This window comes from Batrachochytrium dendrobatidis, assembly GCF_000203795.2.
Source record: "Batrachochytrium dendrobatidis JAM81 unplaced genomic scaffold BATDEscaffold_1, whole genome shotgun sequence".
In the NCBI taxonomy this organism is placed as follows: domain Eukaryota; kingdom Fungi; phylum Chytridiomycota; class Chytridiomycetes; order Rhizophydiales; genus Batrachochytrium; species Batrachochytrium dendrobatidis.
This window is the reverse complement of record NW_006281099.1, coordinates 2376909-2402496: the sequence shown is the minus strand read 5'-3', so window position 1 is coordinate 2402496 and position 25588 is coordinate 2376909. Positions and strand designations below refer to the sequence as shown.

Genomic DNA, 25588 nt, shown 5'->3' with positions numbered 1-25588 from the left:
TGAGTATTTAGTGGAATTATACTACGATTGCATTACTACTATAGCTACTACTACTATTACAACGGTTACTAGCTCATATGAGCACTGCTTCAGATTCCGCTAGGCTCTCCACCTCTTCATGCCAGCAGGTATATTTGTCATTCTTGAGTGACTATTTTGAAAAATGGCGGCTAACCACTCCTTACTCTTTCTATGCACTCTATTTTGACAACTGATGTTGGTTTGATCTCATAAACACTATTTGTTCGTTTAATGCATTTGCATATCTACTTGTGGTCATACTCTTGTTATCTCCGCTCCATCGCTTACTCCAATGAAATTGCAACTGTGGCTACTGCGCTACGGGTGGATTACTACAATATTCTATTGCAACTTGCTGTCGCTGTAATGACTCCTATTGTCTTGTTACATCCAATACAAATGGCTTATTTTCTGTCAATTGCATTGCGTTGTTTTCCACTATTGGGCTGCCATTGACTGGATGCTCTGTCTTGTTGCTGACTGTTTGCCCATTATACGCCATGTGAATCAAACACTACCTGGATGGACATTACCATATGAATTCATCAATTGGACTTGGTACATCAATAACCGATTCTATCAATGCATTGCACTCACGTTAATCTGGGATTGGATGGTTTTTACTCATCGAACTTGTATGTTTGGATTTCATACGTCCTATGAAAACAATGACTGAATTTTTGCTGTTACTGGCTCCATGCTTTAACCACACTATACTGCTTGATTTTTGCGGGTACCAGTCTCCACCTTCGGTGCAACCAGATATTGACTTTGATTCAATGCTGCAGGATTTAGTCGCAACAGAGTCCCTTGTATCTATGAAGTTAATGAGCAAGGATAGTATCACAATTGGATGTGCTCATACTGGTACTGTACGTGATCTGGTTGTGTCACCAGCTTCACATGTCGTGGATCATTGCAGTGCTGTCCCTGCTCACATCCAAACGATCGATACCACCAAGTCAGTATTATTTGTAGATGAAGCATCTCCAACTGAGTTTGCCTCTCGTGTAGCTGCAAGCAGCTCCCATATTCATATTCCCTATCATGAGGTTGCTGCTGCTTCATTTTCTATGTCTGATAGTCCTGTTTTTTCGCCTACTCAAGATTCTCAGACGATAAACAATACCAGACAAACGCCTCTGTCTTTGGATTCACTTACACCTACTATGGTGCGAGCCATTAGTTTTGATGAGGACGATCCACCCATTTCAATCTCGCAGTTTGATATGTCTGCATCAGCTGAGCCAATTGCCATGCTCCGTAGCAACTCGATTGCGACTTCTGGAAAAAGTAACGTATCTTCCTTCTCTTCATCGTACCCTAATTTTGGGCAATCGATTGGTCGAAAGTCGTCTATTTTGAAACCACGCACATCAGAGGTCGAACCCGATATTTTACCACTTGCTCCTGACCTGGATGCAGAAGATAACTACGATTCAGATGATTACCGCGAACTATATGGTGAAGACTATGATCGATATAATATATACTCCTCTGAAGACGAGTATAGTAGCTCTGAAGACGGATCTGAATCAGACGAACACGTCAACACCAACACTGAATCGGATAATTCTCGGACCAATAGTGACATAGGTTTTTCAGCCCAAAATTCTGCTTCAGAAAAAGCTGGATATGATTCCGAGTACAAAGTGTCTGATGCAGCACAGCCCAAGCCTCCATCAAGAATCAAGTCCAAACCAAAAAACAAGGATGAAGATATTGAACTTCCATCAGACGAGGATGTTTTACAAAAAACACTTGATGATGCTTCTTATGCTCAATCCTCTGAAGTTTCACAGGTTTCAAAATCTGCTTTTCAGAATGCCACTGTAGAAGATTACGAGGACATGGATGGGTTACTCAATGTGCTTAATAAAATCATTCGCCGCAACCGATCGTTTAAGCACTCACATCCCGACGATCTCTCTATTCAGCCTATACAGCGATTGACTAATCGATCTCTTGCCCTGTCCCCTACTCCTGTTATTCCTGGATTTGTTCTTCCTGAAGGATCGGATGATGAAGATGGCCATAACACTGAAGCTTCTCGCCATGCAAGTGCATCAGCCGAGTCTCGTCTTGCTCAAGTTGTGCTTAACGAATACGTTGCTCAATATAAAGATGCCCAGGAATTGAGACAAGACAAAATTAGTTTGATCATATCGAAGCTAAACGAAGCCAATGTTAAGAAAGTAAGGACTTGCTACTTTAAATACATGTGTAGTATTTGAGTGCAGTTGATAGGAAGTTGTCTTGTATGACATTACCGTTTACTAACCAAGATACTATATTTTTAGATTACTACTCGTATATACATTGAAGATGCACGATCGTTTAAAACACTTGTCCTTACCTCGTTAATGTCGGCTGATCAGGTAGTGCGAAATGTTATTGACAGTTTTCATCTAGATGCATCTCCTGATTGGGCTTTATTCGAACTATGTAACGATATGGGTATTGGTAAGCACAGCTTTTGATTAGTTTGTTTTTATAGCTTGCAGGATTTAATACCAACTCATGGCGACGTTGTTTCATATACTTATTTTAAATTTGCTTTTTAGAGAGACCGGTTCGTGATTGGGAAATCGTAACGGATGTTATTTCTGCCTGGGATACAACCAATTCTCTCAATGCCATTGTCATGAAAAAATATGGTTACCGTGTTACTCTTTCGTGCAAGGTAGTTTATCATGCAGATGATGATATGTTTTGTCGATCAATTGCTAAACAAATCCATTTTCTTGGAGTTTAGTCGCTTACCGGTAGATTCCCTAGAATTCAAGGATATTTATACTTGGAAATGAAGCCTGGAAAATGGCATAAACGGTTTTGCGTGCTTAGAGATTCTATCATTTATTATTTTCAAGAGGCTGATGTAAGAGATTGTCGTTTTGGAGTTGCTCTGCTTGCACTATTGTGTTTTACATTAGCTCACCCCTTTCTTGTTTTAAATGGACGCCATGTTTGGATGATACAGTCTACAGAAACAGTTTTGTGCAATCTGTCACAGTTTGATGTATACACACTGTCCCAGCACAAAAAAAAGACGCCTACCAAGTTTTGCTTTGCATTGCGGTCGACCGGTAGTGTCTCGTTATACAAAAACAAACACGACTACTGTAAATTTATATCAGTAGAGAAGCGTGAGAGACTGTATGACTGGGTGCTAGCACTACGACTTGCCAGAAATGAACATCTTTTCATGGATTGTCCAGAGATGTTTGAAGACTATGAAGGCGAGATACCATCTAAAGCACTGCGGCGGCGAACAGCAGCAATGCAGACATCAACTAATGGAACTTCTACCAAATCTCAGTCACCCAATCATTCAGGGCTGCGCACTCTTTCAAATGCACATGGTGATTTTCAAAGAACCCCTTTTTCAAATGGATTTGCTGCTCAGCTTCCTATTATCGGGAATCCACAGTCAGATGCGTCTCCTGTTAGAACCAATGACTCTCCACTCTCTACCACTTCATTTAGTGGCTCTCAATTCAGCTCATCCGATGCTGCTCGGCGCGCAAGAGAGGCAGCAACGACAAGCAGCACTGGAGGCAATCAAACAGTGTATTCTTCCGATAGTCCCCAGTCACAAAGCTTTACTTCTGTAAATGCTGAAGAGGCCTATCGTCGAGAAAAAGAGCGACGCAGAATGGAGCGTCGAGAACACGAAGCACGCGAAGCAAGTCGCACGGGCCATCTTGGACTTCGAACTTTTTCACCACCGCCTTCTGCATTAGTAGGGTCATTTAATGCAAGCCAGCCTACGCGAGACCGAGCAGAAGGTTTATATTCAGAGTATACTAACAGAGAATCAGATAGTCCATCTCGCACCAGCAATACAAGCCGTTCACGTTCTTCTGGCTCATCACGCAAGGGCAAAATTAAACCACTTGTGGATCTTTCTGGACTGTAGATTCATTTCATTATATGGGTTCTTTGCATGAAATTTGTTATTTCCATACCAACTCTTCATTACACTTTTGATATTAACAATCTCATTTCATCTTTTAGACTGACCCCCTGCTATCTAATTGATCTTTTGATGCATTTTCCATCATCGAGTTCAGCTACTTGATGTTTTGGAAACCGGTCATACTTTTGCTGCTCTTTTGATTTCTGTTACCGTCTAGATTATTTGACAAAATGATCTTTTGTTTTTCAAATAGCAAATATTAGTTAATAGGAATACCCTTTGTTATACTTATTTTGTTGAGTTGTATATGGATGAATGGTTCAAAATACACGATTAGTAGTTTGTTATGGATTGAATACAACACATTCAAGCAACAATGTTTAGTGTTTGTAACACAATTTGGTATCGATAATTCATTGTATTGCAGTGTTGATATCAAGTCATGCAATGTGTTGATTGAATTTATTCAATTCGCACGATCGGATGTTGAATATTCAATCGGAACGCACGACTGAGTCATGATGAGTGTGAGTCATGACTGTAAGACAAATGAGACAATCAACTCTACAAGTTAAACTACACAATCATCTAATAATACTCACAGATCATCCAACACTCTGGTCATGACAATTATGAGTGATTTTGGTCTCGTTGACATGATTACAGTCATTGATACATTCATGTTTTTATTTTAAATATATTATAATAATGCTAGTGTATTTACAATCAGCAATCAGTCGTCATCTCCTGTGCAAGTCCTTTTTGATGTCATCAAGTCTCTCCTTGTTCATCTTGACTTTGACGATGAACGGAGTCAGCATAGTCTTGATTTCACTGACATCGGACTTGAGTTTGACTTCTGTCTCTTTGATCTGACTACAGAGGAAACTACCAAGAATAGTAGCTACTCCAAACATTGCACCATACAGCAAGTAGTTTTTGCTGATATGATCTTGAACCTTGTCATGCAGGGGTTTGGATGTTGCTGCATGACTGTTGGTAGTGGTGGTAGTGGTAAATGATCGTTTGAGTATGTGGGAGTGTAGTAGTTTTAATATGTGATGAGTTGAGTTGTTCATTAGGATTTTATTTGGGAAAAATGAATCAATTTATCAAAATGGAAATTTCACGACTTGAATCCATAATTAAACTTTGCATGTGATTTGACATTCATTACATATTATTGACTTGATTTTGAATATGACTGTTGACTGGCATATTAATGCATACTAATGCATACTAATGCATTGCTATTACTTGTATTACAATTTGACCAATACATACATACAGCAATACATTACTTTGAATATCGAATCTAACCATTCAGATTCTGTTGGGATCTGTCATCAACAGTATCATACATTCCACTAATACTGTGATATTGCATGCTATGGTATACTATGTGTGTATGACAGTCGATCAGCATAGTCGATTGATGTAATATGCTAGTAAAAATCGCTACAGTCAAATATACTTGCTGTTGGTTTATGATAAAAGATGCCAATACACGGCATATCGAGTGTTTACATGACACATGTCAAACATGTTTGTGCACCATCATGTGGTGATCGTGGTATGCATCATGATGTCGATATACAACATACACTAGGTGGATCGTTGATATCACACGTTTAGTTTTACTATTGTGCATGACATTCAAATCAAAGTTGAACTTGATTGGTTCTAATACAGTATCAAGTATATCTGGATTATTCAGCGTATATATTGTCAATCAGTGTATTGTTGCATTGATGTGTTGTTGGCATGTCTAAATATACAAGTATTTCAAAACCTGAATCACACCAACACTAAATAGGTTTTTGGCATACAGTATCAAAACCAATTTCAACTGATTGCGGATATACTGATTGTCAAAAGTGCAACCATTTATCAACAAGACTTGAAATCGGTTGACAACAGTAAATACCCAAACCACACTGTTACCAATCGAATCGTGTATTGAAATATTGGTGTTTTCGATCATCGGTATTTGAATGGCGTAGTCAATAATAAGCTATCCACAACCAGTCATGCAACTCAGCATTTAACAACTCGATTTAATCAATGGCTGGTTTGAGCTTGTTCAACATTTTTATAGATCCAATATGTAAAACTGGTTGTAATGGTTTATGGTAGATGTTTTAAATGTTCCGACTTGATACAAGGATCAAGTGGATCAAGTGGATCAAGTGGATCAAGTGGATTGAAAGTGTTGGAAAGGTTGGAAAAACTGAAAGACTGGTTCAAATAATAACACTGGCTACAAACACGCCATTCGAGTCGTCTGTTTTGTATGGATATGGCTGGCTTGTCAAATTGGGTTCCAACGATACAAGAGTTGATCCAACTGCCAAATAATCATGCAGTCAATCCACTATCGGGTATCAATTGTGCCAAAGTGGTGGTATTGTTTCCAATCATACAGTCCAGTAAACTCTTTTCGAGTGACTTACACTCGTCGATTGACAAATCAATACCGCAAGTGATCTTGTAATACACAATCATTGTGATCAACACACAAAACATCAATTTGAACCACTCATTACAACAATTGATTCCTGACAACTCTTGGTCACTAAATGAAATATTACACGATCCAGTGATTACAAAACAACACGAATGAACTGGACTGGACTGGACTAGAATGGATTGGATTGGAGTGGATTAGTTTGGGTTTGGATCTTACTGTAGATGCATGACATTATCGGTTTACCAACTACAACCACGTTGTAAATTACAATTTGTAATGTATGTTTAATCACAACCAGTCAAATATTTCATTGTTCCATTTGATCAACCACCAATCAGTCTCGAGTAGCAATCCAATGTCGATGGTATAATATTTCTAGATTCATCCATTAAACTACTGTTTTTGTTGATATTGTTATACGGAATGTCACCTAATGTATGCTTTGAAAAATGCTCACCAATTATATTTCTATTACTCATTGTTCATTACCCATTGTTCATTCAACATTTTTGGCACTGTATCATAGATGGACATATCAATACAGCATGATCCCACATAGCCATGACATAAAACTTGCAAATGCCATTTTGTTGTAATCCTACCAACTGTCCATATACTGGAACCTCACAGCAGTCCTGGACACATTTGTGGTTGTTGTAATATCAGCAATCTTGGTGCAATCTTGCAGCAATCAGCCAACACTCGTAATTGTCCAAATAAACTTGCGTTTCATTTGTCAAACGTGTATCAAACTGCAAACCATTACCATCACAATCGTGTGCCTGTCGACTAATACAATGTTCTGATGTGATACAATATTGCTCCATATGAAAGCACTACCACACGAGATATTGTTCGACTTGCAATCTCACGACTTGCGTGGTAGAATTGACTTTCAAAGCGTTGCGACGTATAACAATCCATCAAAACATGATCAGTGCTGTTAAAATATGATACACACTGTATAACTGATATGGGTTGTCATGACAGACATTGCACTACAAACATCATTCACGATCTTGAGTTGCAGATATACACATCACAGGTATTTGAACAGATCCGATACAGTCATGTAGAACTGACAAGTGACAATACATTTGATTGTATCAGAGTTGTTCAGATGTTTGAATGTGTATACTTGTAATCATGTTCCAGTTCCATCATTCATGGTCATATAGTATTAGTTGATCAAAAACCCCATTTTTACAATACATTTGATTGAATACAAACTGGACAAATCATCCATTTTATACCGACAAGTAATTGACACAAAGTATGCTAGACATGTAGTTATGATTTACAATGGATCACACATGATTACTACACAATATGTTGCTATACAACTCAATATATGATCAGTTGCAATGTATGCTCCATTTGTGTCATTTTGATAGATTGATGGTGTCCATTTCTGATACCGGTCATTAGACATGTATGCCATTTGATGATCAAGCAACACCGATTAATATCCGCCAAATTAAACTCGATATTGTTGGACAGTTAATAGCGTATGTCATTGTAATGTGAGAGTGTTGAGATGTCAAGTCTGTTGATTTTCACTGAGTGAATCCTTTGTATATATCTGGGATGCGATCATCAGTTGTGATCACCAGTCACCTCGGATGGAAGATCTATAGTAATTAGGTATCCTCAACAATGATGCTTGAACGATGGCTCGCATACATTCCTTCTGGTATTGTTCATCGCTCTCCCATATTATAAAAACACACTCTTCCCGTTCTTTAATAAACAACGCAATTAGTTTATTGGATCATTCCTTTGTATCTTTGATTTGCTGTGATCTACTTGTCAATAATGATGACCATCAACATGCAGTCATATGCCCACGATCTACATTTCAGTCATTCAGATTCCTTGTTTTGGGAATGATCATTTATGTCTCATTTTCACTGAAATAATAATCAGTGTGTCACTGTGGATCACTGTTTGAACCAAACTCAATACTGCAAGCACTCGAGTGCTACTCCAATCAATTGAGTTGAACTGACATTGATATTGATATCAGCAAGAAATCCAACTGATTTCCAAATTGAACGAGTTGATTCCAAAATATTGTTATCCACAAACATAAATGTCAATTGCAACACTTTTATCAAATCTATTGGATATCAAATCCAGTAACCCATTGTAACAAGCCTCGAATTATGTCTTGGAACAATGCAGCCATGACAAAATACAACACTTTACCAGGTTTGCTGTATACAACAACATATATTTGGAGCAGAGTTTGAACATATAGTTGCGCAGTTATTTGAAATTTGTGTGTTTCTAGTATCATGCCCAAAATGTGTGTTATTCCATCATCAATAATTTGCTCACAATACACTAACACTATTACTACACAATCAGTTGTCAATGACCATGAGTAGTATATGTAGTGCACTGGATGATACCACTTGTTTTAAGCAAGACTGCTAAAATATTCAAAAGTTGACGACATACTTTGATACATTCGTCCATGATGATTGTGATTGATATTGAACGCATTTGGTTTGTGGTTACAATGTGAGTTCTGGTTTTAGAACTAATCAGAATCGGATTGTCTGGAATTGTCTGAAATTGTTGATGTGCTAGATTGGTGTTTTCACCTATAATCACTGCTAAATTCGATTCAAAGTTGTCAGGTGTGATATCCTGACAAATGCCGACATTATCAAAATGCTTACCGTATACAAGTTGATTAAAGTTGCAAGTTGTCTGCCAAACTCATACTTGATGCTTCAATCGGACACGATTGGATGGTACAAGGATGTGTTAACAGAGCCATTATTTGTCAAAAAGCGTATGCTACAATAGTAAACTTGAATTTGGACTTTTCATGCTAAATGCATATCAATCCCTTGAATGGACACAATTGTATGATGCCAGTTTTATTAACATTGAATTATCAAATAATTGGAATGGTTGGAATGGTTGAAAATATGCCATTTCAGTTGTAAAATACAACTACCACTTTCTACTCTTCAAATCTGATTGCGTTATAGGGAGTTTTATAACGTATTGTTTCAATCCAGGAATGGGTTGTACCTGCTCTGTGCCATCAATTGGTTTGAAACTCTGCTCCCCGAACCCTTCAAATCGGCGAGGTGGAACCACAAAATAAAGTTTGGGTTCATCATACAAATTGCACAGTTCTGTAAGAATATCAACTCCGCGAATTGGATGTTCAGCAGCAACTGTAAATTGAAACATTCCCTGTTGACTGAGTGAATCAACTGCTGGAAAATTATCGTCATCTGTCGGTTCGTAATAGTTGCCATCAAGTGCTGCAGCAGTAGGGATAGTATCTCTTCCAAATGTAGTTCGTTGACCATTGAGTGCATCCAAAGTAATCTTTGTCGCTTTACCATCTTCCAGGCATCTGCATTTGAGAGTTTTCCTACCAGTAGAAAAAACCCTGTGTCCGTATATCTCGAAAAAATATCTTGAAATCTCGTCTGGAGTACCAAGCATTACCTGTATATTGGTAATCATTTGAGAAGAATGACGTTGCCAGAGTTTTTCTCCAACATATTTTGAAGCGATATCAAGATGCAAGAGTTCGTACTTCCCGTCGTCTGACACAATAACATGAAGCAAAGTGTGAGATGTCGTAAATGCTTTGGTCAGTTCTCCAATGCTTTGTGTCCCTTTGACTGCATTAACGTCGGCCAAAGCTTTCTTGATTGGATCTGATGAAGTATCAAAGACAGAACGAGCTACACCACCATAGATGCGATATCTCTCATTGAAGGTTTTAGAGCGCAAATCCGGATAGCAGTGGAGCCAACAAGCCTGTAACTCTTTGAAAGTCCAAACAGGAAAGTACCATTCCTTGGCCATCTTCTGCTTCACAAATTCCTTGTACCATTCCGAACGGGGGGATGAAATGAACAAGACAATACAAGACGAAACGAGCGGTTCAGACGTTCGTCCATCAATAACGTAGAATGTATCTTGTTTCCTAACCAATTCCTCCGCATCAAACCTCGTGGTCCTGGCGACGAATTGTTGTTGCAAGTCAAAGCATTCGTACGTAGATCCCACTTGATAAACAATTCGGTTTGGCTTTAGAGACAGAGTTTTCTTACGAGAGCCCTTGATCAGGCGGTACAAAATGTAGACAAAGAATAGCGACTTTCCAATGCCCGGCGTCCCAGATATTGCAAATGATTTCTTCTTATCACCAATTTGAGCCAGAAGCAATTTAAAGACATCTTTATAGCACTTTCTGACATATAATTTTTGAACTTCGTTTTGAGGATATGGGAGCAGTTTTTGGTCTTGAGACTGAATGCATTCATCGACCAGCTGGGCATTTGCAAACGACTTTAGTCGGGTTGTCAAATTATCGGGTTCAGGCTCAGATTCAGATTCAGGCTCGGTACGTTGTCGTTTGCGAGAGGGGCCTTCCTCTGCTGGTAAGTGAGAGGTCGAGGCTGCAGCAGATGCTGAATCTAGGTCAGTTTGAGTAGGTTGTCTTGGAGGTAAAGGTAAAACACCAATAACAACACAGGAGCCTCCTCGAGTACGTTTTTTGTAGTACTGAGGAGTGTTTTCAATTGCTATGTCATCTAGGTCTGCGATAAGCTGGCCTTGTTGGTCGTAGAGCTGGAGTTGAGGAGCACCAATGTCAGCCATAGCAGGGCCATACTTTGCCTTGATGGCATCCTGAGCGTCACTCAGGTCTTCAAAGTCAGTAATGTCGATTCTGGTTCTGGTTCCAGCGTATTCAACATTAAGATATCTTTTTGACATTTTATGAAAAGAAAAAGAGTAAAAAAGCAATTTATTTGTCAAATTGTAAAACAAAAATCGACTTTTTAATCGAGTCAAAATAACAAAATTTTGGGATATTTCAAGACAATTCACACGATTTAAATATTTGGAAATTAGTTAAATTTACACCAGAATTAATGTCTCATTAATGTGAGACATTACTAGTGTGAGAGTGTTGACTTGCATTGTGTGAGACATTAGTAGTGTGTGAATGTGTGGGCTGTGTATGTTTAGGCTGCGATCGTAGACATTTCTGAATAGTTTAACAATCAAAAACCATTAACAATGACGTTTAAACTGGGATCCGCATAGCCTTTTTCTGTATTCTTGGTTTCTTTCACTGTTTTTTCATATTATAAACACACTCACTCACTTGTTAATAAATGACGTAATCGAATATTGATTCATTCTTTTGTGTCTTTGATTTACTGTAACACACTTGACAATAATGTCGGCTATCAGTGCCGTCATATGTTCACGATCCTCACAAGTAATATGAACTCAATTGAAAACGCTGTCACTAGCGCATTTGGTCAGTTGCAGAGTCAAACCAATGACATTGTTGTCATGATGACCAAACACGACAATGTCATTCGATCATTACTGGGACAGATCTTGGTCAAACTGGACTCTGGTTGCTCACCAACACCTGTAGTTGTTATACCAGTTGTGGTACTCAAAACCATTTCCACGACTGTGGACATCACCGCAACTGTGACTGTGTTTTGTCCACAAAGTCAATCCAAGTTGTTCATATGCGACAACAGCACGTTGCACACACACGCAGACTGTCGATACGGAATGCCAAGCAACAATCGACTTATTCCGTAATCGTGCAATTGTTGACATAAATGCCATTGCGGTCAATGCTGTATCGACTGGTGTCGAACCTTGAATGAATGCTGCAACTCGCATTTGTTTATTGCGTTTTGCATCGAATGCAATGTGCACACTCAATAAACTTTGTGGTATTCTGGTCACATTCCGTATCAATCTGCAACGGATTACCAACATCCATACAATCAACAACACGACCAGATTATTAGTGGATCAATCTATTGCTGTCAAACTTGTAGTCATGACCCAACTCGATACAAATCAGGTCAGATTTGATCCAGAAACTCCAACAAAAACCATCAACCCGACCATTGAGCTGGCTGCTCGTTGACAGTTTACTGATTATGTGGGTTTATTGTTGATGGGTAAGCATGTAAACTGTCGTACAGGCAATTTATACTGCGAGTTGATGGTCAAGTCTGACAATCTGCATTCATGAACTTGTGTGCAAGCAGTGTTTTGTTGGATCTCAAACATCCTGCAACTCGCACAGTTGTTTGCACAGTTGCTCGTCTATCAATCCAACTGGATCTGCAACTCTGTCAAGCAAATCCGTAGTGCAACCTGCTGATGTTGATGTGACTACAATAAACACGAAACTCACCAAAATAACACTTGCTGATCTGACAGGTCAATGAGTGACACTCTAACCATTAATACCAAACAAACAACGTTTTGAATCAACAATCAACTGCCATGACAATGGGTAACATTCGTGGTCATTTGGCATTCATCTCAAACCATCACATCAAACACATTTCCAAAATCGATTGCTGGACAACTCAACTCGGTGCACGAGTCCGCATTACTGTGTCAGAGTCATGTTCCGCACACACTATCCATTAACTCTGTCACCAATCATCCGTACAACAACTGACACATACACAAAAACTGTCAACGCAGGCATCCAACGACATCCTCACTGTCCCACCACTTCCTAATTGTTGTCAAATATTGTCAGTCAATGTGTCAAACATTTCCAGCAAACACTCACTACTTTGACATATATTCAGCCAAACCGACTATGTGGATTATCCGAGACTTGCATTACAACGGACAGTTTCAAGCACACAATGTGTGGTTTCAATGTATTGCAACACTCGGCAACTGTTCCCGAACATCGAGACACCATTCGGTATTGACAAATGGTTTGGATTTACAAAATGACTGTTTATGGCACCATAATTGTCGCAAACATTCCAAACTTTACACCTGACTGTGTTTGGACTGTTGGCTGTGTACATTGGACACTCGGCTGCATGCGACTATCAAACGCGAAATGTCTTGTCTGCCATTCAACATGTTCTGTCAGCAGTTATTCCGTTTGACGATCACTCATCAGTGCTACTGTTTGCAGATTGGAACACTGAATATGTGTCATTACAACGCATCATACACGCATGAATACTGCGTTTGACTGTCATGCAGTATGTTGGCAATATGCAGACAGTAACATCACTCGAGTGAGCAGGACTGCATGTCATTGACACTCTATCAATCACTTTGTGTGTGACGAGACTGAACAAACACTTGTAGAATCTGCTCGTGTAGACATGAACATTGCGGTTGTTGACGGTGTGTCATTTACACTTGCATCCGCACTAATACACATGCACCAACTCATTCAGTCCATTCCACTCATTCAACTGACATATCACAACTCTGCATATATGCCTATGATCGGATTGCAATGTTCACGATTGGTGGAATATATGCAGCGTTTGATGGATCATACACGGACACACACGAGCTATGCATTCAGTTATTGGATGCTGCCAATGCAACAGTGAATGACTGTAAACTGCATGCACATGCACATACTGCTCGAGAACATAAACGTCGACTGTATCGCTCAACCAAACGGACAACTTGACATGGTAACACTGGAATGTCGATGTACATTACAGCAAGTATCCGTGACAATTACAATGAACTCTGTCGCAGCCAACTAGATGCATTCTGGGACAAACACAATGCAACAATCCAGCGACTTGAATGCGCCAATGAATATATGATCTGGATCAAGTTTGCTGACACACTTGACCGGACAGTATTGATGATCGTTTTGATATGACATTTGCAGCAGCTCGAATCATGCCTGGTGGTGCAACACACACAACAGCCATCACTCCATTTCATTTCATTCCATTCCACTATACGATGTGATGCCAATCGTATCATTCAGTACAGCAGTGATATTATTTTTGGCATACCGAGTAATCACTACTTGCATCTTGCTATGGACGATAGTGGACATTTACTTGACTTGCAGTAATGGCAGTACTGGCATATACGTGATCCACTTCCACCATCCAAACTGGTTCCGATTCGTGACGATGCAACTGATCTCGACTCGGATATACCTTGAAATCGACTAGCTGATGTGATACAGCAGCTGGTTCACACCAAACACCCGAAAAACAACAGGATATTGGTCATAATCTACCGAGTCGCATTGTATACACTTGATGATGATACATCTGATGAACCACCCAATCCATTTGATCGTGTCCTGCTACACACAGTTCAGGCAATATGTTGAAGATCACTATGCGATCTTCTGGTAGTCTGCATACACTGTACCCATTGTGCTGATTGCATATATCGACAACAATAACGGTGATCACATTGATACAAACGACAAACACGGTATTATACTGATTGATGTGTGTCATAAACTGGTATGCAAGGTCTTGCAAGCACACATTGATGGATCGTGGTGCTCAACAAACTCGTCACCACTGAGCATGGTTGATTTCAAACCAAACAAGTGTGTTGTGTAAGTTGGTTCACTAGTCGATATTGTTCAACAACGGCAGTGCGTGCAGCTCAATACTATTGTTGTGTTGATTGACATTCAAAATGCATTCAACACTGTCATGGTTGGTGCCTTGATATGATAACTGCAACACATGTGATTGATACCACGCACACTGGTCTTGTTAACATCGCTGTACACATACTCATCAGCTTGTGCTCAAACTGAATCATTGGTTTTTAACCCATTTCCATTTGAGCATGGAGTCCAGTGGTGATGTCCACTGTCGGATTGTTGTCCAACGTGTTCATCAACAACATACACGATGATATCAACCGATTGTCATTGCATGAGTATTGTGTAAATCACCATCAATGTGAGGGTTCATGTATGCCGACAATATCGTGATATTTGTTGACTCTGATCAGTCACTCCAATTGGCATCTGGTGTACTTGCACAATGAATGGAACAATGTCAAACAAGTTTTGGTGTAGTCAAATGCAACATACTCAGTTTCCGTGGTTACAACACTTTGATTCCGAATTACTAATTGATATGATGCTACACGGACAACAGATTCGTCGTGTTCAACACTACAAATATCTGGGTATTGTATTGCATGAACCACTGTATCACACCATGCGACTGGACTATAATCAGGTTGCTGTATCCAATAGCATGTTGGTTGTGTCCGGTTTTTGCAAACCACCAACTCACAATCAACTTTTGGACACGAATATGTTTGGCAGTCAGTCTAGTAATGGTCATGTATGCACTGGATCTGGTTGGTGGTTGTTGGTAACTTGACCTGCATACACAGTCAACAGTCAACAACGGTGTGCGACACATATTGAATGCATGCAAATACATGACTGTCAACTCCTTGTTGTTGAAATGGGTTCAGATCACCATCAGTTTGTTCATTCGTTGCACCGATGTGATTGCATGATCAACCTGACACCAACCAAACCACACTCAAATGCATATGTTCCAGTCATGTGCATGGTGTATCGATTGTCAACTCACAATGTCAATTCCAACACATTCCACTATGGTTATGGTCACATCACACCATGTTGATGTATGTCGATCGGTATCACATTGCAACCAGTTATCATCCAATGACTGCAATGCAATACCGTGCATGTATTGTGATTGATACGCTGTACACCATCAGCAAGTGTGCAACTGTCATTCGATATATCGAGTCTGATATGCAACACTATGCTGGATTTACCGTGATCAGGTTTTTGATCAATCTTGGACTCATGATACATGATTTGTCATGTTGGATCGTGTGGATGTGTCATGGACTGCAATTTAGTTGCAGACACACATATGTTGGACATTGACCGATGCATACTGTGAAACGACTGATCAGTGCGTGTGTAATTGCACACTCGGTGGTATTGTGCATTATAGTTGTTTGACAATGGATGAATGCTGGATTAGTCGGTTATATGCAACCCATTTGAATCGACCTATTTGGACAAACACTCGATGTAACTGACAACAATGGGTTGTCAGCCATGTGGTGCTGATACTTGAGTTGGACCAATCACAGAATACTGACTGTTGGATCAATCGAGTTTGTGCTGATAGCGTACCATTGGTAACAAACACAACTCCGGCACCATCACCGAGACTGTTATACAACAGTTGATCAATACACTTGTAACACCACCAGAATATACTTGTACAAGTTCATATCGTGGTTCAACACCCGAGTTTATTTTAAAATTCATTCATTTAGAAATTACAGTTTCAATACATTCCACATTGTCGACACTTGCTCAATTCCCAACTCTTGTTTGATACAAACCAAATATCACAAATAAACAATTCAGTCAATGTCCAGCAAACTTAACATTTGATCATTTTGTATTCCAAATCAAATTACTGACAATCACTGCAACATACAAATGTTTGATTTTATGTGAATACAACATTGTAATGTTATAAATATTCAACTGTTCGATGTATCATCACAACAATCAATAACCAGTTTGGTACACACAATCAGTCATACTTGTGTTTAATGCATGCATGCACATCAATTGATTGCATCAACCATGTGTATAGTGTACTATTGTATATTGACAACATATTATCACATTATTGTATGTGGATGAATGGTTCAAAATACACGATTAGTAGTTTGTTATGGATTGAATACAACACATTCAAGCAACAATGTTTAGTGTTTGTAACACAATTTGGTATTGATAATTCATTGTATTGCAGTGTTGATATCAAGTCATGCAATGTGTTGATTGAATTTATTCAATTCACACGATCGGATGTTGAATATTCAATCGGAACGCACGACTGAGTCATGATGAGTGTGAGTCATGACTGTGAGACAAATGAGACAATCAACTCTACAAGTTAAACTACACAATCATCTAATAATACTCACAGATCATCCAACACTCTGGTCATGGCAATTATGAGTGATTTTGGTCTCGTTGACATGATTACAGTCATTGATACATTCATGTTTTTATTTTAAATATATTATAATAATGCTAGTATATTTACAATCAGCAATCAGTCGTCATCTCTTGTTCAAGTCTTTTTTGATGTCATCAAGTCTCTCCTTGTTCATCTTGACTTTGACGATGAACGGAGTCAGCATAGTCTTGATTTCACTGACATCGGACTTGAGTTTGACTTCTGTCTCTTTGATCTGACTACAGAGGAAACTACCAAGAATAGTAGCTACTCCAAACATTGCACCATACAGCAAGTAGTTTTTGCTGATATGATCTTGAACCTTGTCATGCAGGGGTTTGGATGTTGCTGCATGACTGTTGGTAGTGGTAAATGATCGTTTGAGTATGTGGGAGTGTAGTAGTTTTAATATGTGATGAGTCGAGTTGTTCATTAGGATTTTATTTGGGAAAAATGAATCAATTTATCAAAATGGAAATTTCACGACTTGAATCCATAATTAAACTTTGCATGTGATTTGACATTCATTACATATTATTGACTTGATTTTGAATATGACTGTTGACTGGCATATTAATGCATACTAATGAATTATTGACACAAGTACCCATCAATCATTATTGATATGCATATCTCTCAAGATTCCAATGATGGGTTTGCAAAGAAATGTGCCAAAATCAAGGTCATGTCCGCCATGATGGACGCTTACAACGGGGCTCATGTACGTTATCATTTTTGATTAGAAATGCTTCAAGTGGATCTATAAGGATAATTATAACTCGATTACTCATGGTAATGTCTGTTACATACATGATTATTGGTGTTGGTTATTGAGAATACCTCATCTGAAGTTGTGAGTGTCGTGCAATATCGAGGGATTTTTGAATACCAGGCTTTGGTCGTGAAAGTGCAACTCATCACCAGCCTGAGTAATGTTCAAAAACTTGGACTTGTTTAATCTAGTATTTACTGTACCACAAAATATGCAGCGATTCAATGGTGATGAAATTCACAAATTCATATTTCCAACTCGCTAAATATTTGCCACCATTATTCTTGGCAGAATCGTAGTCCAAGAATCACTTGAAATTTATTTTCAATTTAAATTCTAGACGGCCAGTGCTACTTTGGGAAATAGTCATCATGCTAAACTTGGCTGTCCTAAAACCCCGTCTTGATGAGCAACCTGCTCACCTACTACCATTTGATGCTTTTCATCCTGTTTTAATGTCGCAGAAATTCCGTTTCATAAATATTCAAGTAATCTGTTAGTTCATGCTTTCACTTTAATACGCAGACTGTTTGTACACTAAAAACATCTAATCATACTCTATCACGATTCTGTCTGATAAGAATTGGCTCAAAAAATACATGTCCGTGAGTTTGAAGCTCATTGCTACTTGGCAAGCCTATTACTGCGGCTGAATGATCTGCATCAAACGTGACGTTCAAACCTCGGGCTTGGAAATATCTAGAATTTAGATTTCAAGGCATATGTTAGTATTTTCAGTACTCCATGGTGACTGCACGCTTTGAATATGTGATGCAATTTGTATAGAAAAATTGGGATACCTTTCTGGTTTAAAAATCGTTTGTGAACTGCTGAGTGATTCTTTCCACGTAGCGTATTCACCCAGTGGAACTGGTCTCGGCCCATTATCTCGTTCCTATTATTTAAATTCCACCACATGTTATAAAGGATTAGTCGAATTCACGTCAATGAAAGGACTAAAATAGATTCGAGTCAACGCAAGTACGCAAAACTCACTCTTGCATCTTGTCGTTTGCCAATATTACTTTTCCCTATAATACTATTTATTACAGCCAAAAATACCAGAGTGAATATTACACAGAATAAATACAGTCAAAATATTGCAATCTTTACCTTTCATTAAACCGGACACCCTGTTTTGGGACAGCATGCTTAGGAAGAATGGGCTATAGTGATATCAGAAAACCAATTATCTTAGCTATTAATACAGGCTCAACGCCAATTGCTTTATGATTGATTACAGCACGCTTAAGAATCTAACGGATTATCAAATATAACATACTCGCTGATCCAAAATATTGTCATGTGGATCAAAGTTGGGAAATATACGACCTTGCTCGGTTTCCACTGCTAGTTGACGCAAAAATATTGGCTTGACATCTCGTTTTGCCTTGAGATCTGCATTTATAAATATATCCACGTGTCAACAATCAAACCAAATAGTAGCATATAATGAAACTATGAGTCAAAGTTATTTTTGCAAAAATACCTTTGAGTAGCTTCATTTGCATTGAAGGAATAAAATGAAGCACTTTTCCTTTAGGCTGGGTTGGTGGTCGAGCACCCAATTCGTCATCTTCATCGTCATAATCATTGTCCATGTTATCTTGATCTTTCTCCGAATACCATCCTTGCCACCATTTTTCATAATCAAAATCGCCATGAGGTTTGCTATCTGTTTTTCATTGCAAATAATAATACAAACCAAAGTTTAATCGACAGCATTATGGGCAAAACAATACGTAATGATTCATAGCTGGATCTCACAATCAAAACAGTAAATTGAAACTCACGCATATGACGATCTTTGTTTCTTTGGAAAAGTGATGGAGGCTGAAAGTCTCGAAAATCAATTTGAATTTGTGATTTGTCGCGATTGTCATCGAGCTGTTCGTATCCAAGTTTAAGCATGTATCCCGTAATAGCATTTCCCTAAATAATCATTCAGATTAACCCAAACGCACAATCAATATCAGCCTTTTATAACTCTGTTAATATAAACCCAGCATTTCAAATACAAAACTCAAGTGTATAGTAAACTCTTTTAGGCATTTAAAAATTACATGTAAAATAAGCGAATATAAAATTGATGTGTTTCCTTTTGATGAAAGTGCTTTAAGAATGTCTTTTGGATGGAATTTGCTGTTTGTAATAAGCCGTAAAACCTGTCGTCCACTGACATTATACCGTCGCATATTGATTTCCAACTGTTTATTGTTGGATTCATTGAATTGGTTTGACAGTGTTTCAAGAAACCGTGGAAGAACCAATCCATGTGCAATCAGACGTCGCAACTCATTCAAGGATACAGTTCTCAACGCTAATGGCAACACAGGTTGATTGGTAGATACAGTGCGCGTGGTGTTTTTTCCAGCCATGATGTGCTCTACTCGCTGTTTAATTTCTGAATGCTGCCAGTAAAGAGGAAGATCGTCTTCCTTGAACAATGCTTTGATTCCAAAGATTAAAAGTCGATTTTGACATGATAGGTAGATGTGGTCGCATATATCAACTTGAACCATTGTTACTGGTGCGGGTGTGTTGATTTGAAACAACAGTTCGCCACGTCTGCTAGACCATAGTCTACAAGTAGAATCCATACAACCGGTCACAGTAATATCAGAGCTACAAGTAAATCGGACGCTCAATACGGGTGCTTCGTGGCGTAATGTGCAACGAAGATCAGCATGATATCCAGAACTCAATGAAACTTCGCCAATTTTAAGTGTACTATACTCTTGATATTTGAGTTGCTCGTCATATACGGTATCTGTCACATCAATATATCCGTTAAGTTTTTTTAAAATAGCGTCCGCTTGCTGCAATTCGCGTTGAACCGTATCCAAACTTTTTTTATAAGATATTATATTCCATATCTTGCATGTGTTGTCGCTTGCACCTGTAGCAAGGTATCGATTGTTTGGAGATACTCTTACGCAAAGAATCGAGCCAGAGTGGTTTTTATCTTTATCAGCCCACCCAATAAGATGATCGTCTATGGTATTTTGCATCCAATTGGGATCTGGAATGATGTTGTCTATTCGCAGAAAATGATCAATGTTCCAAACTGTGACATAACCATCCGACCGACCACAAACAATGATTTCAGGACGTTCAAAGTTGAAATCAAACGATCGGACTGCAAATGGGTGCCTCATGCATGTATTAATCATTGACCCTGCAACCATTATTGTGAGTTGTCAGTTTGGTTATTTGAGGTTTATATTATGGCAGTGCACAACATCAAGAACTTGCCTGATTTCCAATCCCATTTGACAACACGGCCATCGTCTGAGGATGAATAAATATATTCAGAATCAACACTAAACTCTACTTGATAAACAGCGCCTCTATGTCCCTCCAACAATCTATTAAAACCATTAAAGTATGAGTTGAATCATGATGGATCAATGTGGCTTTGCAAGTAGATTGATTTTGTATTAGAATTGGAGTATTCTTACTTGATTGACTTCCACTGTTCTAGACTCCAGACAATAATCCTTTGGTCATTTCCACAGGTTGCCATCTTTGTACCAATTAGATTGATACAGCAAGAAAGAATCGAATCTTTATGCAAACTTCCTCCTGCCTTTCCAAGCTTTTGTATTGATATAACGTATCAAGTTTTGAACATGCCTTAGTATATATAGATTTACCGTTACAAGCCCTGCTGACACCAACAACTGGACAAGTCAACTTACAGAATTTTTTAATATATACGTCTCGCAGTTCCAAACATGAATCATTTTGCCAATACATATTGCCAAAATACCAGCCATGATATTGATGTCAAAACATGATATGGAAGAGTCAAATGCCAGACTCTTTTTAAGAGTAGAAATCACAATACGACGGTTGGCAACGCGTATATTTCGACCACCAAGAGATGCATCATAGGCTGAGTGGTTTGACATGAATTAAAGTAGATGGTAAGTTATTATGACAAACACAATCCAAGGGTACAATATATCAATATAGATATGTGTTGATTGAAGTATCAGTTTTCTATGCAATATGTGAGCGTTTCAATATATTTCATCTGATACATCTAAACAAAAGCGAGTTAAAGTTTAAACAAGGCAGATGCTATGTATCAGGTTTCCACCACTGCAAACCATTCACATATATCATATCATAGTTATACCTCGTATTCCATATGTATCAGATCTTGATAGTTTATGTAGCAATGGGGCTGCACTGGGAATATGAAAATTTGGAAGGTTGATTTCAGCACCAGTATAGAGCGGCATTTTAAATTTTAGACAAACCTTCAAGATTATGGCAGTTAATTTGCTAAACGCGTTTGAATGTCAGCCAAGATGTGATGACCAGTATATACGAATATTTCTAAAAATAGTTAATTTAGCCCGAAAAAGGGATACCAATGGGCAGATAGACATTTATTCATATTTCAGATCAATTTTATTGTGTTTTTAAACCATTTTAGCAGCATCAAACAGATTACTGCCTCAGCCTTTTGAAACCATGAATTATATTTGTAAAACTGCACGATTGGTTTAAGTTGGCGTACAAACTCTTGTCACTTGTTCAATCTTCAACTCTCTCTCACCATGGTTTACCAATCGTTCAACAGACAATAATATCACGAGATATAGTTCCATTACATTGCTTCATATTGTTCATTTTAAAACACTGTCGAGAATTGTTTTGGTGTAATAAAGAATAAACTTGCTTGTCGAGCAATTCCAAACACAAGAAAAGTGTCTAGTAAAGTCAACTCTTAATAGGAAAGCATAACGAGCATTTAACCATTGTTCATTCCAAAGCAAAATGGTCATTGCAAAATACAAGTGTTCCATTTTACGTGGATACGGCTATAAATCAACAGACTATGGAGCCAGTTTCACTTTAAAAACTAATTACTTGATAGGCGTCCAACAATGGACAAGGCAGAATCCGACTTTCTGCAGCGTCTGTTTAAAGAAAACAACGAGCTTCGAGCACGATACACTGCTCAGCAGCGTGAAGTACGGTATATCATACTCCAACCAACTTCAGATATATCTATCTCGACCATCTGTCATAGCACAGTTGTTTTAAATCTCAATGTGGTTTTAATCATTTGATATACTTTTAAATGAATTCGCAATATTATTGGTATAGTTGTACAACAAAGCCAACCTTTTAGAAAATGTAGAAGAAGAAATAAGGCAGTTACGGATTAAGGTTGACATGGATGCAAAGCATACCCAACGTCCAATATCGGTAAGCATTTTGATTTACGTATTATCAATGAATACTATGCAAAAATCATGGACTTACAATATCGTTGATTACTCTGTATTTGTTGGATTGTAATATGATTAATATCAATTCAATAGGGTCCGACGCAGGTTTCTAAAAAAACTATCGAGAGAAAAAGCGAGGTAAATATCAATACATGTCTACATGACAAGCAGTTTCAATAAATGCAAATGAGCGGAGCTCGGCTGATAAAATCAAGTTGCAACCTCTAATATCTTGTCGCATTTTGATGTTTTAGTTGGAGGTCGCTTCATCCAGCAAAATCAAGGACTTGAAAGAAGCAGAATTTTCTATTGATCGGCAGCAAACAGAAATCAAGCAATTACAGGAGGAGCTTAACAAATCCCATTTGATCTTTGATGAGGAGACCAAAAAAGTTTGTAAGTAAGCTTAAATTGGCTATTTTATAAACCAATTGAGTTTATTAACAGGTATAGTATCAATTACGATTTATTTTGATCATATATACGATATCAAATCACGGTTTAGATGCATTGACAAAGGAAAATAGCGAAATCATGGAAGAAGTAAAACAGCTGCGCGAGTTTAAAAATGCGGCTGAACTAAAAGAAACCATACCGGTTCCTAAAAAGGGTAAGCAATTAATATATAATTAAATGGCTATATGTAATTAAACTACATGATCCTATTGTGTATAAATATTGGCAGAATCTACACCGGAGGAAGTTGAAATGTATCAACTGCAGATCAAAAATCTTGAAGGATCTCGGCTAGCGATGAAACAACAAATGATAGACATTGCAATAGAAGCAAATCGCGTTCACAACTCTCAACAGAATCAGTTACAAGGTGTTGAAGGGGTATGCAGCTATTTGGATGAATCAATTTTTGAATGTCCATTGCTTTAGAGCAATAGAAAGTACTCAAGTTTAATTGATTTATGATAAAATGCTTATTAACACGATACAATACACCAGTTGATTGAAGGTACACGAAGAGAATACGATGAATTTATTCAAATAACCAAGCTTGAAAACGAATCATTTCGAGCAATACAACAAGCAGAGTATGAGAGTCTCAAGACAGAGTTTGAAGATCACAAAAATCAATCATTTGAAGAAAAAAAGCGTTTAATGATGGAGTACCAGGTGCGTATTTTCAAAACAATGACTGGCCTAATTTCATCTCAAGCGCCAGTTCAATGGATTTCCAAAAAACTAACACATTGAGTGGTGACGTAATTCTCAACATTAGAATATCTTGTCAGCCATGCAAACTCAGTTTGATGAGTATAGATCAACTGCTGAGCTACTATTTAATATGGAAATGATAAAACTTGAAGACGAAATTACGTCACAAGCATCACGATATGAGCAAGAGATCATGTATGTAATTCAAGCCAAGGACAAGTTTTATTCCGATATGATGGTGGCTAAAGATGCAAAAATTATGGCGTTGATTGAAGGATCAGATCTACAAAGCATTATGCAAAAGCATGAGCTTGTAAGTAGTTTTAATTTTCAGCCAAGATGTTGTAATGTATTGATGTTTAAACGTGCTGTGGATATTGTCCATGAAATATGCACCAACAAATCTGCTAATGCTAATATTTCCTGTGAATAGGATATGGAGAATACCCGAAAGGAGCATGTCAAAGAGTTGGAGCGAGTTAAATCTGAACATGATTCTGAATCTAAAAGTGTGATTCTTCTTCTTCAGCGACAAAACGTCAGTTTAGAGTCCAAAACTGAAAAATTACAAGCGCATTTGAAAACAATGGAGTCTCGCATCAAAGAGCTTATGAATACTATTGATGTCAAAAACAAAACAATCACCGAGCGTGATGAATCAAAACAAAAGATTGAGCAGGATCATCAGGTTTGTTATTGGTTGATGTTTTTGCGATTATTTGTTGGTCGGCAAATATGAATCTGATTTTTAGTTTGTAAATCGCTAATCCAATTTAAACTAATATTTGAAAAATAGAAAAAAATTGCAGATGCAAATGACAGAATATCCATTCTGGCCCAAGAAAAAGAACATTTGCGACACAAAGTGATTCGCTTGAATCTGAATGCCAAAGGAGAAGGAGAAAATTCGATTGAAAATATGCTCAAGCGTCTATCAAGAGTATGCTGGCTCACAGTTTGATTACTTTACATGTTGATAGTTTTGCTTATTGTTTGAATTATCTGTATAAAACATTTTAGGGAACAGCAAACTTGCATTCAGAATTTGATGAGCTTGGGACAAAATATGACGCGGCTTTAAATGAAAATCAGCTTATGACCAAAAAGCTTAGAGAGAGGGAAAAGATGATTGAATTTCTTGAAAAAGAAATGTCCAGAAGA

General features: G+C 38.1%; 9 protein-coding genes across 9 annotated transcripts; 2 read left to right on the top strand and 7 right to left on the bottom strand.

Annotated features, from left to right (window-relative positions):
• Position 1: 1 nt before the first annotated feature.
• Positions 2–1367, bottom strand: BATDEDRAFT_31171 (uncharacterized protein). Its single transcript, XM_006675588.1, has 2 exons — positions 759–1367; positions 2–125 (listed from the first exon to the last, which is right to left on the bottom strand). The coding sequence occupies exon 1, from the start codon at positions 1087–1089 to the stop codon at positions 865–867; it is 225 nt and encodes a 74-aa protein (XP_006675651.1). The 5' UTR covers positions 1090–1367; the 3' UTR covers positions 2–125; positions 759–864.
• A 3313-nt stretch (positions 1368–4680) lies between these two features.
• Positions 4681–6637, bottom strand: BATDEDRAFT_21943 (uncharacterized protein; the record flags this gene model as incomplete). The annotated part of the gene is made up of 4 exons (XM_006675361.1): positions 4681–4933; positions 5545–5644; positions 6394–6515; positions 6627–6637. 4 exons carry the CDS (start codon positions 6635–6637, stop codon positions 4681–4683), a joined length of 486 nt encoding a protein of 161 aa, XP_006675424.1.
• Positions 6638–9377: 2740 nt separating this feature from the next.
• Positions 9378–11168, bottom strand: BATDEDRAFT_84882 (uncharacterized protein; the record flags this gene model as incomplete). Its single annotated transcript, XM_006676004.1, has 1 exon — positions 9378–11168. One exon carries the CDS (start codon positions 11166–11168, stop codon positions 9378–9380), a length of 1791 nt encoding a protein of 596 aa, XP_006676067.1.
• A 516-nt stretch (positions 11169–11684) lies between these two features.
• Positions 11685–12084, top strand: BATDEDRAFT_21941 (uncharacterized protein; the record flags this gene model as incomplete). Its single annotated transcript, XM_006675360.1, has 2 exons — positions 11685–11925; positions 11957–12084. 2 exons carry the CDS (start codon positions 11685–11687, stop codon positions 12082–12084), a joined length of 369 nt encoding a protein of 122 aa, XP_006675423.1.
• A 2179-nt stretch (positions 12085–14263) lies between these two features.
• Positions 14264–14701, bottom strand: BATDEDRAFT_21940 (uncharacterized protein; the record flags this gene model as incomplete). Its single annotated transcript, XM_006675359.1, has 2 exons — positions 14264–14421; positions 14473–14701. The coding sequence occupies 2 exons, from the start codon at positions 14699–14701 to the stop codon at positions 14264–14266; spliced, it is 387 nt and encodes a 128-aa protein (XP_006675422.1).
• Positions 14702–17342: 2641 nt separating this feature from the next.
• Positions 17343–17519, bottom strand: BATDEDRAFT_85863 (uncharacterized protein; the record flags this gene model as incomplete). The annotated part of the gene is made up of 1 exon (XM_006676003.1): positions 17343–17519. The coding sequence occupies one exon, from the start codon at positions 17517–17519 to the stop codon at positions 17343–17345; it is 177 nt and encodes a 58-aa protein (XP_006676066.1).
• A 345-nt stretch (positions 17520–17864) lies between these two features.
• On the top strand, positions 17865–18417 carry BATDEDRAFT_85400 (uncharacterized protein; the record flags this gene model as incomplete). The annotated part of the gene is made up of 2 exons (XM_006676290.1): positions 17865–17960; positions 18352–18417. The coding sequence occupies 2 exons, from the start codon at positions 17865–17867 to the stop codon at positions 18415–18417; spliced, it is 162 nt and encodes a 53-aa protein (XP_006676353.1).
• A 300-nt stretch (positions 18418–18717) lies between these two features.
• Positions 18718–21199, bottom strand: BATDEDRAFT_85862 (uncharacterized protein; the record flags this gene model as incomplete). The annotated part of the gene is made up of 7 exons (XM_006676002.1): positions 18718–18906; positions 19008–19050; positions 19125–19177; positions 19294–19409; positions 19501–19686; positions 19805–19943; positions 20075–21199. 7 exons carry the CDS (start codon positions 21197–21199, stop codon positions 18718–18720), a joined length of 1851 nt encoding a protein of 616 aa, XP_006676065.1.
• A 32-nt stretch (positions 21200–21231) lies between these two features.
• Positions 21232–22206, bottom strand: BATDEDRAFT_84881 (uncharacterized protein; the record flags this gene model as incomplete). The annotated part of the gene is made up of 4 exons (XM_006676001.1): positions 22156–22206; positions 21713–21909; positions 21473–21609; positions 21232–21379 (listed from the first exon to the last, which is right to left on the bottom strand). The coding sequence occupies exons 2-4, from the start codon at positions 21788–21790 to the stop codon at positions 21232–21234; spliced, it is 363 nt and encodes a 120-aa protein (XP_006676064.1). The 5' UTR covers positions 21791–21909; positions 22156–22206.
• Positions 22207–25588: the final 3382 nt, after the last annotated feature.

What these genes read in the sequence shown, in the direction of transcription:
- BATDEDRAFT_31171 (XM_006675588.1), bottom strand. Translation starts at nt 1,089, where the DNA reads ATGAAGCAGCAGCAACCTCATGATAGGGAATATGAATATGGGAGCTGC.